General features: G+C 43.5%; 1 protein-coding gene across 4 annotated transcripts in view; it reads left to right on the top strand.

Annotated features, from left to right (window-relative positions):
• The first annotated feature begins 6,121 nt into the window (after positions 1-6,121).
• The window catches only part of ebf1a (EBF transcription factor 1a), a 66,962-nt gene continuing 59,588 nt past the window's right edge, over positions 6,122-13,495 (top strand). For all 4 annotated transcript variants that reach the window (XM_061835379.1, XM_061835376.1, XM_061835377.1 and 1 more), the window contains exons 1-6: positions 6,122-6,743; positions 7,416-7,572; positions 8,415-8,478; positions 9,299-9,354; positions 10,397-10,470; positions 11,835-11,903. In XM_061835379.1, the coding sequence (XP_061691363.1) occupies positions 6,610-6,743; positions 7,416-7,572; positions 8,415-8,478; positions 9,299-9,354; positions 10,397-10,470; positions 11,835-11,903 (554 nt within the window). In that variant the 5' untranslated portion in view covers positions 6,122-6,609. The remainder of the gene's footprint in view (positions 6,744-7,415; positions 7,573-8,414; positions 8,479-9,298; positions 9,355-10,396; positions 10,471-11,834; positions 11,904-13,495) is intronic.

The raw sequence follows: 13,495 nt of genomic DNA on the forward strand, positions 1-13,495 counted from the left end.
GCATTTTATCCATTATGAGCCAAAAGAAAGACGTAAAGTACTTCAGCCCGTCCTCCAATGAGGGACCCCTCAGAACCTCTCAGACAGCGAACAAATATTAAGTATATTTCTATCTCCATACGATTTCTCATTGTAGTGTTGCAAACAGTCATCATTGGGGCGTTAACTGTTTTGGTATCCTTGTTTTTCGCCTTTAGTACATACATTACAGAGAATATACCTGCTTCTGAAAGGGAGTGAACAAATAAAAAGCACACAATATTAAATTGAAGCAATCCAGTGGGATATACTTCCTAGACTAACAGAAACAGACTACTACTGAACTGTTACACCAGTCCCCATTCATGTTTAGTCCTCGGAACCTTTCAAGAGCTAAAGAATCAATGTTCACATAATTTGGTTGCGCATAACTAACCGAGCAAATCCAATAATTCCATTTGGTGGAATATATGAATTAATGAAAGAAAAGTGGCCCAGTGACACCATAACAAGAGTCCTGTGATGTAAGATCAGTTATTGGAATGAATATTAGTAGCTCTGAACAGAAAAAGACGATACAGGACCAATGATGGCAAGTAAGGTGAGACTATTGTAAGGGCATATTTAGTCATACCATGTTTTATGTTTCCGTGACCCTTGTGAGGATAAGCGGCACACTTAATAGCTTTATGTTTAACACTGTAAATTTACAGGTAAACATTTCAAACAACTTCATTGAACATGGGAAAATCCCAGAAGAAGTACACTAGACTCACACAATAAAATGATGCAATCGAGTGGTCACTAAGGAGGAAGCAATGAACTGTCTCCTCACTTCCCTGTCTGCAAAGCAGAAGAAATTAATAAATGGTGCTGTGTTCTGCCTCAAAGCATGATGTCTGACCTTTTATGGACCACTGGTCACCTGTCCTTATTCCTCTCCAGCGTCAAATGGATCCTGGTCTTGAAATGTTAAAGCTTGCAAAAGGTTCAAATAAACTACAGTACTAATCAAAAGAATGGACCTTTCCGACCTGTCAATCACACGTACAGTAATAGCCAATCAGATAGCCGCATTGTCTTAACCCCCGGCATGACACGCCCCTGCCGCCATGTTGTCCCACAAGCAATACTGGTTGTCAGTAGCGCGTGTTTGGAAAAGTTAATGTTATGAAGAAAATGGTGGGGACCGTGCAATTCCGATAAAAGATATCCTTCTAAGTTACAAGGGGCCCGGTCGATTCATTTTCCAAACCCTAAAACACAGTTGACGAAGTGTCAACGATGGATTAAGGCTCGCAGAAGAGCTCACGTACAACTACATGTGAACAATATCAACAAACACAAGGCTGTATGTTTGAAAGTAAGAGAGGGAGAAGTGTCTTCTTTGAGTTTGATTGAATTGTTATCAGTACTTCATACATTCCAGGAGAACAACTTTCAGTTTGTTAGCATATCACTGACCTGCTGAATGAAATGTGTCATATTTTATACCGAAGAGTCGAGTTAATGATGCGTAAATGCGCGATGTCATGCGAGAGAAAGTCCATTTGCCTATTTGTATCACATCGGACTTTTAAGACAGAGCACTGGGTTCCATTACGAGCCAAGTCAAACTTTTTCATCTGGTAACGACGGTACTGACTGAGTTAATCACCATTGTTTAAATGCACTTGTAGAAAATCGAACCTAACTTACTTATAAAGACTCCAATGATATTACTCATGAGCTTTCCAAGTAAAAACTACTCACCCTGTTTTACATGTGCAGTACGATTCCACTCTTTTATCCTGTTGGATTTCAATATGAAGTTTGTGAGGCGTCAAACTTTTTTGCATCGATCGCCAACGTTTTGCTGCAACTCTGACATTGCATCCTGCTCTGTCCAAAATTGTACATATCCTTGCGTAAAATAGTTGAGACCTCTGTGAAGAACTATCTTGGATGAGTCTGACGCACTTGGCAAAAAAGGTACCACAATATTATCTGGAATACGCGAATCGAGAATCGACTTCAAACCTGTTCTGTTCAGTCGCCATTTTGGAAGCTTGTGGGACATGGCAACTGGGGGGGGGGGGGGCTTAAGATCACCAGTTGGAAAGGTCTATTGAATACAGCTTCTCATTCAATGGCAGGTGTCCGATCTTTTGACTGCTACTGTATATTTATGGAAACATTTACTGAATTAGTCTGTAGGAATTTGGCCATGAAAAAAGAGGTTCACTGTTTTAAGATCCTTTGCAGACAATAAAATAAATTTGGAACTTGTCCCTGGACAGATGTCAGTTCACTTCCCAAGCACTACTAGGGGGCCCTTGACCAAATCACATAGACGTTTTGTTGTTGTCTGATTACGATAATTTCTCCAAGACATAATGGTACTTGGGAGGTTCCGTATTGCACTCCTGGTTTACATTGCATCCTTGTACACAAAAGGAGTTGTTTAGTTCCTAGATCTTTAGAAAAGTGGTCTTTTTACCACCCATGATTCTTATAGAATTTATAAATACGGTATGTATACAGTATGTCAGACAAATATTACCCGAGAAAACATAAAATGCACTTTTTAAATTGTGATTTTATTCATTTTATGGGGGGCGGGGGGCTATTCGAAGCTAATTTCCCTCTAAATCTTCTGGATTATAGTATTAGATATCATTGATGATATTGATGCTGATAATTTGATAGCAATTTATCTACAGCATTCACATGCTCACACACACATTCATACACCGATGGGAGACTTCTGACATGCACAGTGCTTTCAGGCGCACTGGGAGCAAATTCGGGTTCAGTTGGCCAAGGACACATCAACATGGAGACAGTCGTATTCAGGATTCGAACCAGTTTCACTTCGATCACTGGACGACCCGCTCTACATATTGAACCACATCCACCCAGATGTTTAATTTACTCATCCCATAGCCACTAACATATGCCCATAATATCACAGATGCTGGCTTTTCAACTCTGCAATGATAACAATCCCAATGGACCTTTTCCTTTTTGACCCAAATGACATGACGTCCACAATTCGCCAAAAAACATTGCCGCTCATTGATGGTGTCGATAGCTGCCCTGCATCTGACTGGTGACCAGTTCAGGGTGTAGTCCACCGTTCACCCAAAGTTAGCTGCTATAGGCTCCAGCACTCCTGCGACACTTGTGAGGATAAACAGCTCGGAAAAGGGATGCATGGACTAGTCAGACGACAGCACACTTTCCCACTTTGCGGCAGTGTTTCTGGATACTGTTTTGATGTGGCTTTTGCTTTGCGTGGGAGACTTTTAACTTGCATTCATAGAAGTAGCACGTGACACTTATTTTCTGAAGTCTTCCAGAGCCCAGAATGCAATATCCTTTACATAATGCGCGCAAGTTGTTCTCTCGAATTCACACATCTTATTGACCTGGCCCACATTCGTCCAACCTGTTCATTAAGTTAACGAGCACAGAGAAACAGTAATTGGGGCAGATGGCTCCCCCCACCCTTGCAGGCTGTTTACTGTGCACCCAACTGCATTCGAGGGGACATCATGATTACATGATGCAAATGATCATTACACATGCAATGTCGCTTATTTGCCACTAGGTGACAATGTTGCACCAAATACTGTATCCAAGTGCGCCGGTTAGTAGTTTGTGAACTGCAGCACTAGTCAAAACTAGTAAATACTTATCTTACAATATGCAGAAAGGCACGCCTATATTTTCAAATACTTGCCAAATACACCGCTTGAGCGCATTGTAACGCTCCCTCTTAATCAAATTAGAGACTGCACTAATCAGCATATTAAAATGGCTTACACATACACTGCATATTTGTCCGTTTTTATAGCGACAAGAGAGCATATTGTTAGACACGAGAGGCACTCTCATAAACATATGTCTGAGTTTTACAGCGGGTCATTTTACGAGACTTCAATCCAATCGGGCCATTATTAGCATCAGCCCAACCTTTTTTGATATACGGCAACATCTGTCGGTGCCTGCGTGGGGTGCTTCGCTCGAACAACTCCTTTCTGATCACTTAGTGCCTTGGAGATGAGTTTTAACGCGCATGCTTTTATGGCCCGTCCCATATGCGACACACACACACACACACGCTTTGTTCCCCAGCCAAAGATATACAGTATTATGTTGCCAACCTTATGTCTGCGTGGGTGCTACGGAGTTGGTTGATCGCGGTGTTGGGGATCAGCCCAGGGCCCAAGTGACATCTCTGTTTGTGGGGAGCTATACAGTGATATTTGGGCTAAGCGTGAATGTGTGTGCGTGCGTGTGTTTGTAAGTGTGCGTGTGTGCGCGTGTGTTTGTGTGTGTTAGCGGATATAAATATAAGCCACCCGTGGGGCCTTCGCTGACCCGCATGCCGACCGAGGCAAGGCGAGCCACAATCAAACAAATGTGCTGAAGGATAACTCTGAACGTGTGTGTGTGTGCACGCGCGTGCGTGCTCGTGTGTGTGCGAGCGTACTGTTTTTATTTATCAGCATTGAGAATATTGTGTACTCACGTGGGGGGGGGGCTCCCATTTCTCCTTCCACAGCAGGAGGCATAAACAGATAAAAGATGACATGATTGCTGCTTGTCGACTCTTTAGACTCCAAACTAGAAAATATTACGAAATGTTAACATATCCATTTGGCAACAAAAAAAAAACTACAACTAATTCCGAGGTCTTTAATTATCCCACAAATTAAGATAACGTTGTTCCTAAATCACTGTTTGAAGATAAGATAATTATCAATTATAAACTTAGCACAGAATTGTAGCAAACATATAGGAGATATATTTTCATTGTATAATAATTATCACCATCATCAAAATTAATAATCCATATCTGTGATGTCGCAACTCTTCCTTTGCATTATATGCTCACGGGTACTCCATAGTACAAATTACGTATGAAAATTGGTGTAGGCAAAATAAAGCATCTATTCCGGTCAAATGTGTTTATTTATGATCGTGGTGCTAATGCAAAGCGTCTTGACGCATCTGCTGTATAAAAAAAAAGAGCAAAACAGAAACGTTTCACAACCGCGATTTACACCAAACTCCAAGAATGTCTTTTAAAACACAGTTTGACACTGTCCAACCCGCACGAGTTCTGTAATATCATTTCCATTATTGCAAAATGTTTGCTGCAGGGATCTCCTGCAGACGTGTGTGCGTGGCCACTACTCGCTCAAGACCTTACACAGGAAATCACTTTCGAGAGTCTTCTGCACATGAAGTGTGATACATTTCTTTCTTGTTATTCCGTGTCTGCAGTTATTTCTTGGCTTGTGGCGATGCTGTGGGACAAGTAAGACGCAGCGCAGATGAGCTGTAATCCTCGCATTCGTGTTGCACTTGGTCCCAAATGATTTATGTCGCGCGTCAAATCGAAGCTCTCTTTTCTCTCGGCGTCGGATTGAAACTGAAAAATGTGCAAAACGGCTTTGTTTTGTTTGTTTCTTTTTTTTTTTTTCAATAAATGGATGCATATTCCCGCGGTTTTTTTTTGGGGGGGGCGGCAGGCTATATGCAGTTTTTAACGTGGTTCTTGCTTTTACTTTTTAAGAGTGTATATGTGCATATAATAAATAATACATATTAATGTGTATACACAGGTAATAGGATGTAATTAGCTCCACAATAAGTCGACGTCGGAACATTCATCTCATCTAACAAACATCTTGATTGCAGGAGGCGCCGACTGATGCCTTGCAATTTGTTTGTTTGTTTGTTTGTTTGTTTGTTTACTCTCGGTGCCTGTTACCATTATGCATAAAGGTGAAGACAATTCCTTGGCTGTCTCGTCTAGATCGTCGCAAGGAAACGCGCGCCCACGGCGAGCCAGCAGACGCTCACGCCGTGCACAGCTTCTGACTAAGTGGCTGGGGCGGGACGTTGCAAGTGGTGGAAATGGGGAGGGGGGGTTCTTGGGCGTTTGGGTGGGGTGGGGTCAAGCAGCACGCCGGTCTCGCTGGTGGACACCTGATTGTCCGTCTTATTAACCGTGCTTTTTTTTTGGGGGGGGGGGCGTTACTGTTCTCCTTGTAGGCCACGCCCCTCTCGCCCACTCCTCTTCGGCGTGTTACGGAAGGTCTAAAGTGATTCCTCTGGGAAGCAAAGAGCGCAAAGCACGCGAGCTGGAGCTGCCGAGGAGCCGCAGTCGCTGCAGCCGAGGACTGCCGGGGAAAACTCCGTGAATCAAGGAGCAGAGGAAGGAGCGATGTCACCTGGGTGTTTCTTCTTCGCGTGGACTGTTTGTTGCCCAAACTGACATTTTGCGTTTTGGGTTTTTTTTTTATTTTTGTTTTTTTGTTTTTGTAAGCTTGCACCTTGATCCGCGGGAGTGTCGCAGCCTTGTGTTCTCCCTTTCCCCCCGCCTCCTCCGCTTTCATTGACACGAGGTGCACGCTTGACAGCCTCTCGCTGCCTCCACATGTCGCATCTTTTGTTGACTTTGAGAAGCGTTAAAGTGAAATAGAGCACGCGACACTTCGCTCCCGTGACAGCGCCTTCAAACGGACGCGCGAGGAGGGGAGAGAGTCGTAGGCAGAGAGCGGAGAGGAAGAGAGAGAGAGAGAGAGAGAGAGAGGGAGAGAAAGAGAGAGAGAAACGGCGTGAAGGTGCGTTTTGATGTTCGGCATCCACGAGAGCATCCACAGGAGTGGGAGTAGTATGAAAGAAGAGCCCATGGTGGCCGGCATGAACGCGGTTCGGACATGGATGCAAGGTGCCGGGGTGCTGGACGCCAACACAGCCGCCCAGAGGTGAGCCGGAGGCGGCCTGCGGCGAGCAGGGGTGGGCGCAGTGCACCGGGAGCGAAGCACGATGAGCACGTCTGCGGCGTTTAGAGCTTCACGAGCCGGTACCACTTGGGGCGGCACGCGGTCCCAGAGGACGCAGCGGTTGGATAACCATGAGAACCACCGCTGGCTTTAGGACTTTAGGACTTGATCCGCTTTGCAGCCAGCAGGATTTCGGCGGCGCGGCAATTCAGGATCAACGTGCAGCTCACTCGGAGCAACTTTAGGCGTGCAGGCTTGACTTCAAATGTCAACTTTTTTGTCTGACGTTTGCGTTGAAGACGTTTTTTCCCCGTAATTTGTAACTAACGCAATGAATTCAGATGAGCTGAATTATTTGGAGATTTGTTTTATCATTTCGAACAAAAGTTAAAATACCAATTTTTATTATTTTTATTGACTGCTTATTAAAGAAAATCAGGATTCCAAGCGTCCTTTAATTAATTATGTTGGATGTTTAGGTGATAGCTCAATAATTGTAGTTTAAACATCGCATCGCATTTAATGAAATTACACACCGCTCTGTCATTTTTGTTTTTGAGCGAAAATATCCGTAAATTTTAATTTCCCTCCATGTTATTTTTTGTGCTCGAATTCCGGCTCGCGCCGCTGATTTTGTGCATGTGGTGTCCGCAGCGGAGTGGGTCTGGCCCGGGCGCACTTCGAGAAGCAGCCCCCTTCCAACCTGCGCAAATCCAACTTCTTTCACTTTGTGCTGGCTCTGTACGACCGCCAGGGTCAGCCCGTGGAGATCGAGAGAACTACCTTCGTGGATTTTGTGGAGAAGGAAAAGGTCAGTTGGAACATTTACAAAAAAAAAAAAAAAAGTTTAGGCACATTCTTTTTCAACAAATATCTAAAGGTGCTTGTTTATATTTCACTGCGGATGCCCGAGTACAGTTAGCCGGCTTGTTAAAACAAAGTAATTTAATACCGAAAATAAAGTGTACAGACTATTACAGCAGACATCTTTAGAACTGTTACACTCGCGTAAGTTTTGACACTGAGTCTTGCAAAGTGGAATGTTCACAAAACTCCGAGTGGCCACACTTTTCCATTTAAAACATTTTACAGCATTTTCCAATGCAGCCAGAAAATAATATTTAATTTAGAAACAAAAAAAAAGATAAAACGAAACGAAAGTCGTTTTTGTTGAATGTGAATGTTATTATTATATATATAGGCACGGGGGAAATAATTGAATATGTATTATATGGCTCATTCAAAATGTTTACACAGGTTCAAATCATTATGCCATTTTACAATGACCAGCATTAACAAGATCGTGAAACATTTTATGGTGTATTACATTAATATTTTTAATCGTGTAGGCCATATGCATTTAAGTGTGTGTGTGCGTGTGTTTGTGTGTGTGTGTGTGTGTGTGTATAAATATATATATGTGTGTGTGAGTGTATATATATATATATATATATATAATAGGACTTCCGTGTATTATATCATAAAGCACATCCGTGTATTTGTATGTAGATAATGTAAAACGAGTTTTCGAGAGAAGTGACGTGATATACATTTTTTTTTCAATACAAACCACGTTAAAAAAAACTGTAGCTCTTCTTAACGATTTACTGAACTGTTAATTTTCCTTTTTTTCTTGTGTTTGTTTGTTTGTAGGAAACGACAGGAGAAAAGACCAACAATGGGATCCATTACAGACTGCAGCTCCTCTACAGTAACGGTGAGTTTCTTTTCCGGCATTTTGATGCAAACGAAGCGAGCGAGTAAGTGATCAATTCCGAGTCTGTATCTGAGTCAGGATCATCTTTATTTTGCCAAGTATATCAAAAACACACAAGGAATTTGTCACCGGTAGTTGGACCCGCTCCAGTACGACAACTGACAGTGAAATGGTAGAAAATACTTTTGAGACATAAACACATTGCGAGATCAGTCGCGGAGCAATAAAAGGTTGTCAGCAATCTGGCAATGATGGTACACTGAACGCTAGAATCCAAGAACAAAATCCACCCATTATTTCATGAAGTCATAAGAAGCACGTTTTCTTCAACGTTTGTTTAGAAAAAGAAAAGATAAAAATGTCCTGAAAAGCTTTAAAAGTACTTAAATGCATGTTTTTGAAAATACTGTTGTGATTGCTGTTAATTTTTTTTTTAATAACAAGAGTGAAATTGTTTTCGGTAAATATATCTTTAATATCTTCCTGTAGTTTTGTTTCTCAATTCTTATCGCAATAATATTTTTTTAGTACCTATAATGTGGGATTTTTTTTAATTTAACATGGAACAGTATAATGTACAAACAATCAAATTCACTTGTAACAGATAAATATAAATACAATAAAGCCATAGGCACATGTGTACATGAGTGACGTTTGTTTGTCTGCATTAAATTATTCAATTTAAAGGGAAGTTAAAAAAAAAAAGCATGTGTAAAGGTTCAAAATTATCCGTGTTTTTGGAATTGCGCCGGAAAAAAAAGATACAATGAATCTCTCAGGATGCTAAATCATAAACAAGAATTTCTTGTCTGTGTCACAGGGATCAGGACAGAGCAGGACTTATACGTGCGACTGATCGACTCCATGACAAAACAGGTGAGCGCTTCTATTTGACTACATCGCCACAGATTTCAACTTTGCAGCAGTTCCACACTTGTTGTTGTGATCTTAATTGTGGACCCACTACTCCCCCACCCCACCCCCACCCCCCACCCTCACCCTGCTGTGTCTAAGACCCTCAGTATCAACACAGCACAGTCAGTGTGATAAATGACCTGTCTTACCTGTGGAATACATTTACGAAGGCCCAAGAACATAGAGGACGTGTGTCCTCCTATACTATAACCTCCGCTTATACCAGCCAGTAACTGGAATGTAGGATTTTATAAGTGTGTAGATGTGAGATGTGTGCGTATGGGTGCGCGTGTGTGTGTGTCAAAAAAGTGCAGGAGTGTGTCAGGGTTGGGGAGAGACAGTGATGCATGCCAGCTTACTCTTTGAGGACCTTGACCCTCATTTCCTCACTGTGAAACAGAACAAACTCTATCTCGGAGTGCGTTATGGCCAATCACATCAAGAAAACACAGAGTGCCACATATAGATTGGAACAAAATGGGAAGAAAAAAAGTTGAAGAAACTTACTGACAAAATAACCTCTTTATAGGTCACTTGATATGAGGTACCATGAGGCTTGAATAGAACTTACAGGATAGAAAGAGGGAGGGTATTTTATTTTGATGCTCATTTGTGTGTGTGTGTGCACACGCATGTTGAACACCACCCTGGAGAGCATGTTGAGTGGGGTTGCAGGGGAAACCAGACTAAAATTTTGGAATCTGTGCTCTTTGAAGCAGATGGTGCACTATACTCCAGTCTGGCAGCCCAACTGCTCACTGTGCACCGCACATAAACATACATGCAAACACACACAGACACACAACGTGCGCACAGGACACACGCGTACGCACAGAAATGCTTTCTCCCTTGGTGTTAGTTAGAATAGCGTTCTCACGATCCACAAAATTAAAAATACACTGTAATATCTTTGTGTCCATAGTTCTCATATCACACTAATAAAATAATAACTTCATTATAATAACTGTTTTTTTTTTTTTTTTTTTTTTTTGCTTTACTCTAGGCGATTGTCTACGAAGGCCAGGATAAGAATCCAGAGATGTGTCGGGTTCTGCTAACCCACGAGATCATGTGCAGGTAAGGCTGACTCTCACCTTGCTGCAAATGTCATTATTTTAGTCCAGAATATGCCTTTTAATATTTTTTTTGAAGGTGTCTCTGCTGGAGTAAAGAGAGGGCAAAGATATAAAGAGAAGTGCTAAATTACTATAGAAGTCTTTTCATTTTCTTCAAAGTGGGTTGGGAAGATTGGCCCTGGCCTATTTCTGTTGGTAGGGGTGTGAGAATTTGTGCGTGTGTGTGTGTGTACGCATGTGTGTGTATCCTTCTCATGTTCAGCTAATTAGGACAAGGAAAAGCTCATTACTCAAACCCATCCTCCTTAGTCTGCGTTACACATGCAGTTTGCATCGTCCTGACAGTGAGCTATGTGTCGAGGAGGCCACGCTCGGACTGTGCGAGAGAACGCACTCTCGCGCACTCCAACAAGCAGACCCCTGTCAGATTCGTTCACAGTGTCTATAAAGGTATCACACGGCCGATAAGCATCTAAAAATGCATGTCGACTTACAAGTAGAAATAAATGGCCTGCGGCGCTTCCTGGTGATCACACAAGGCAATTTAGACCACTTGTTTTCATATGCTGCAGGAAACGGCCCGAGATCAGAAATCTGATCTGGCTCTGCGAGCCTCTTGTCCTGGGGGACGCAAAAAAAAAAGTAGGGGGAGGGTCAATCCCTCTCCCTCCTTTCTTTTGTGTATTTCTCCACCTCCTGTCAAGCAGCACTAAAGCAGATGCTCGCATGTCGTAGAATACAGGTACACGCAGACGCTGTACAGCGGCAGGGGACACGGGAAAAGGGAGATACGATGAAGTATTGTAGGTGGAAAGAGATGGGCGGGATGACAACACACTGTTACAATGTGCTGCAGTCAAATCATTGGAAGAAGAACTCGTCACATCAGTATGCAACCCCCTTCTACCCAGCATGCACTACTCCTCAGGTCCGGTGGGACCACTCTGTGACCCACTTCTGAGGCAGAGAAAGAGCGAGGCGGGATAGAGGGAGGGGACGAGCTATGAGGAGGAAAAACAGAGAACACAAGATGTCTGCTTGTGTGATGTCTGACAGAAATGGAGCTAACCTGAGTCTCAGAGTGCGATTTAAGTTCCCATCCTGTCTGAGTCGAGCTCTCGGCTTTCGCTCATTTCCAAACTGTGGCCAAAAGCACCCCGTTGATCCCACTTATACACCGGCGCCGTGAGCCCGGTCTTACCTCAACAAGCCCGGGGAAAGCCAGCTCCTGCTGTATCTCGAACTTGCCAAAAAGTCTCACGCCCTTCTCACTCCTTTCTACTTCACGAATCTTGACACATACTCGTTGCCGCGCGTGTTCTGCACATTTTCGGTGGCTAACTCGTCTTGTCGTCTCGTCCACAGCCGATGCTGCGATAAGAAGAGTTGCGGGAACAGAAACGAGACCCCGTCAGACCCGGTCATCATCGACAGGTAGGTGAAACTTGACCCGTTGACTTGGCCCATGTGGGGAAGACGCATGCTGACATTTCAGACATGGAAAAATCTGGACAAAATGTCACATGGCTGAAACGTGTGATTGGTCAGAGAGAAGCAAAACAACCGGTTGTTTACATTTCACCAGCAATAATCATCTCTGTGAGGAAAATGTGTGAAGCAGCAGTAAATACCATTGCAGCTGTCTAAGTGTGTATGTGTGTGTGTGTGTGTGCGTGCGTGCGTGCAGACTCCTTTATGTGTGGTCACGAACAGTGTTGGAGTGGTCAGATTGATGACTTGGATGATGAGCAGTTAGTGTTACAAGTCAAGTCTGATGTGTGTGTATGCGTTTTGCTGGATAAAGTCCAACCGGCCCAAGATGCTCTGCTGTTTTTAGCCTGCACACTTTGCAGTTTTAGTTTTAAGGGTGCGCCCCGATCCTCCTGTCGTCATAAACTACCGATGACTACTGCTGCAGCTTGCATGATTTAAACATGGTAGAGAAGGAAACAAATAAAAAAAAAAACGTCCTGCATGGATATTTACAACCTGGCCTCTGTTGTGTTGCACTCTTGGTCAGAGTGATTATTCTTGTATATTAAATTTGACATTGAATCATCATGACTAACATTAAGAACTATCAAACTATTCAAGCAGTTTTTCCCATGATATTTCCTTGATCTATATGCTGTCCGGGTTAATAAAACAAACAAACATATTTGCTACTTGAGCTTTTATGTTGCTTTGACATGTACAAGAATATGTGTGCGTTAATGAGGCAGTGACCTGTGCTATCTGATGAACACAGCTGTCCTGTTCTCACTGCTGCATTGTCAAAGGCTACTCTTTTTACCTGTGTACGCGCCTGTGTGTGTATATATGTGTGTGTATTTGTGTGCGGCACCACCCTGGTTCCGCTCCAGTGAAGCGGAAGGCCTCACCTCAGTGCTCCCTCAGACAGCTGCACCCCAACCGCATGGCCTTAGACAACACACCCGACCCGTCACTCTCTGCCGCAACCATTTTTGTCCACGTGCATCCGTACTTGTTGAGTTTCTCATCAGTGTAACAGACGACCGCCATTTCCGTCCAAGTTGGCCTTCGAGTTTGGGACGGTGGCGCCTAGCGACGGAGCCCGAGGCACTGCCCTCCCCGTACCGAGCGTGCCGCGGTCGCTCCCTGACGTTCGTCCCCCGATGCTTAATGGCTCAGGTGTTCAAGGCCGCATTAAGCAACAACAAATTAGAGCAGGCGGAGGGGAAACAACAGCCATATCGTCACTTTCCTCTCTGACGAGCACTCTTCCCGGACAGGAAATTAGGTCAGGTGAAGTGAGTGTGATTGGGTGGAGGGGGGGGGGATGGGGGCACGCAGACTGAAGATTGAAGTGGAATAAGAGGAGGCGGGTTTACTTTATGTTTGCTCATTTAGCATCTATATAGTCTTAGCAGTTGCAATAATCAGGCATGCATAAACAAACAAACAACTGTGATGCCAGAGCTGACTCAATTAACATGAACCCCCCTCCTCCTTCAAATTTATAAAGAAATACCGTCAGCGGCCCCTCTCCACCCTTGAAGTTATTT

This window comes from Syngnathoides biaculeatus, chromosome 11 (assembly GCF_019802595.1).
Source record: "Syngnathoides biaculeatus isolate LvHL_M chromosome 11, ASM1980259v1, whole genome shotgun sequence".
In the NCBI taxonomy this organism is placed as follows: domain Eukaryota; kingdom Metazoa; phylum Chordata; class Actinopteri; order Syngnathiformes; family Syngnathidae; genus Syngnathoides; species Syngnathoides biaculeatus.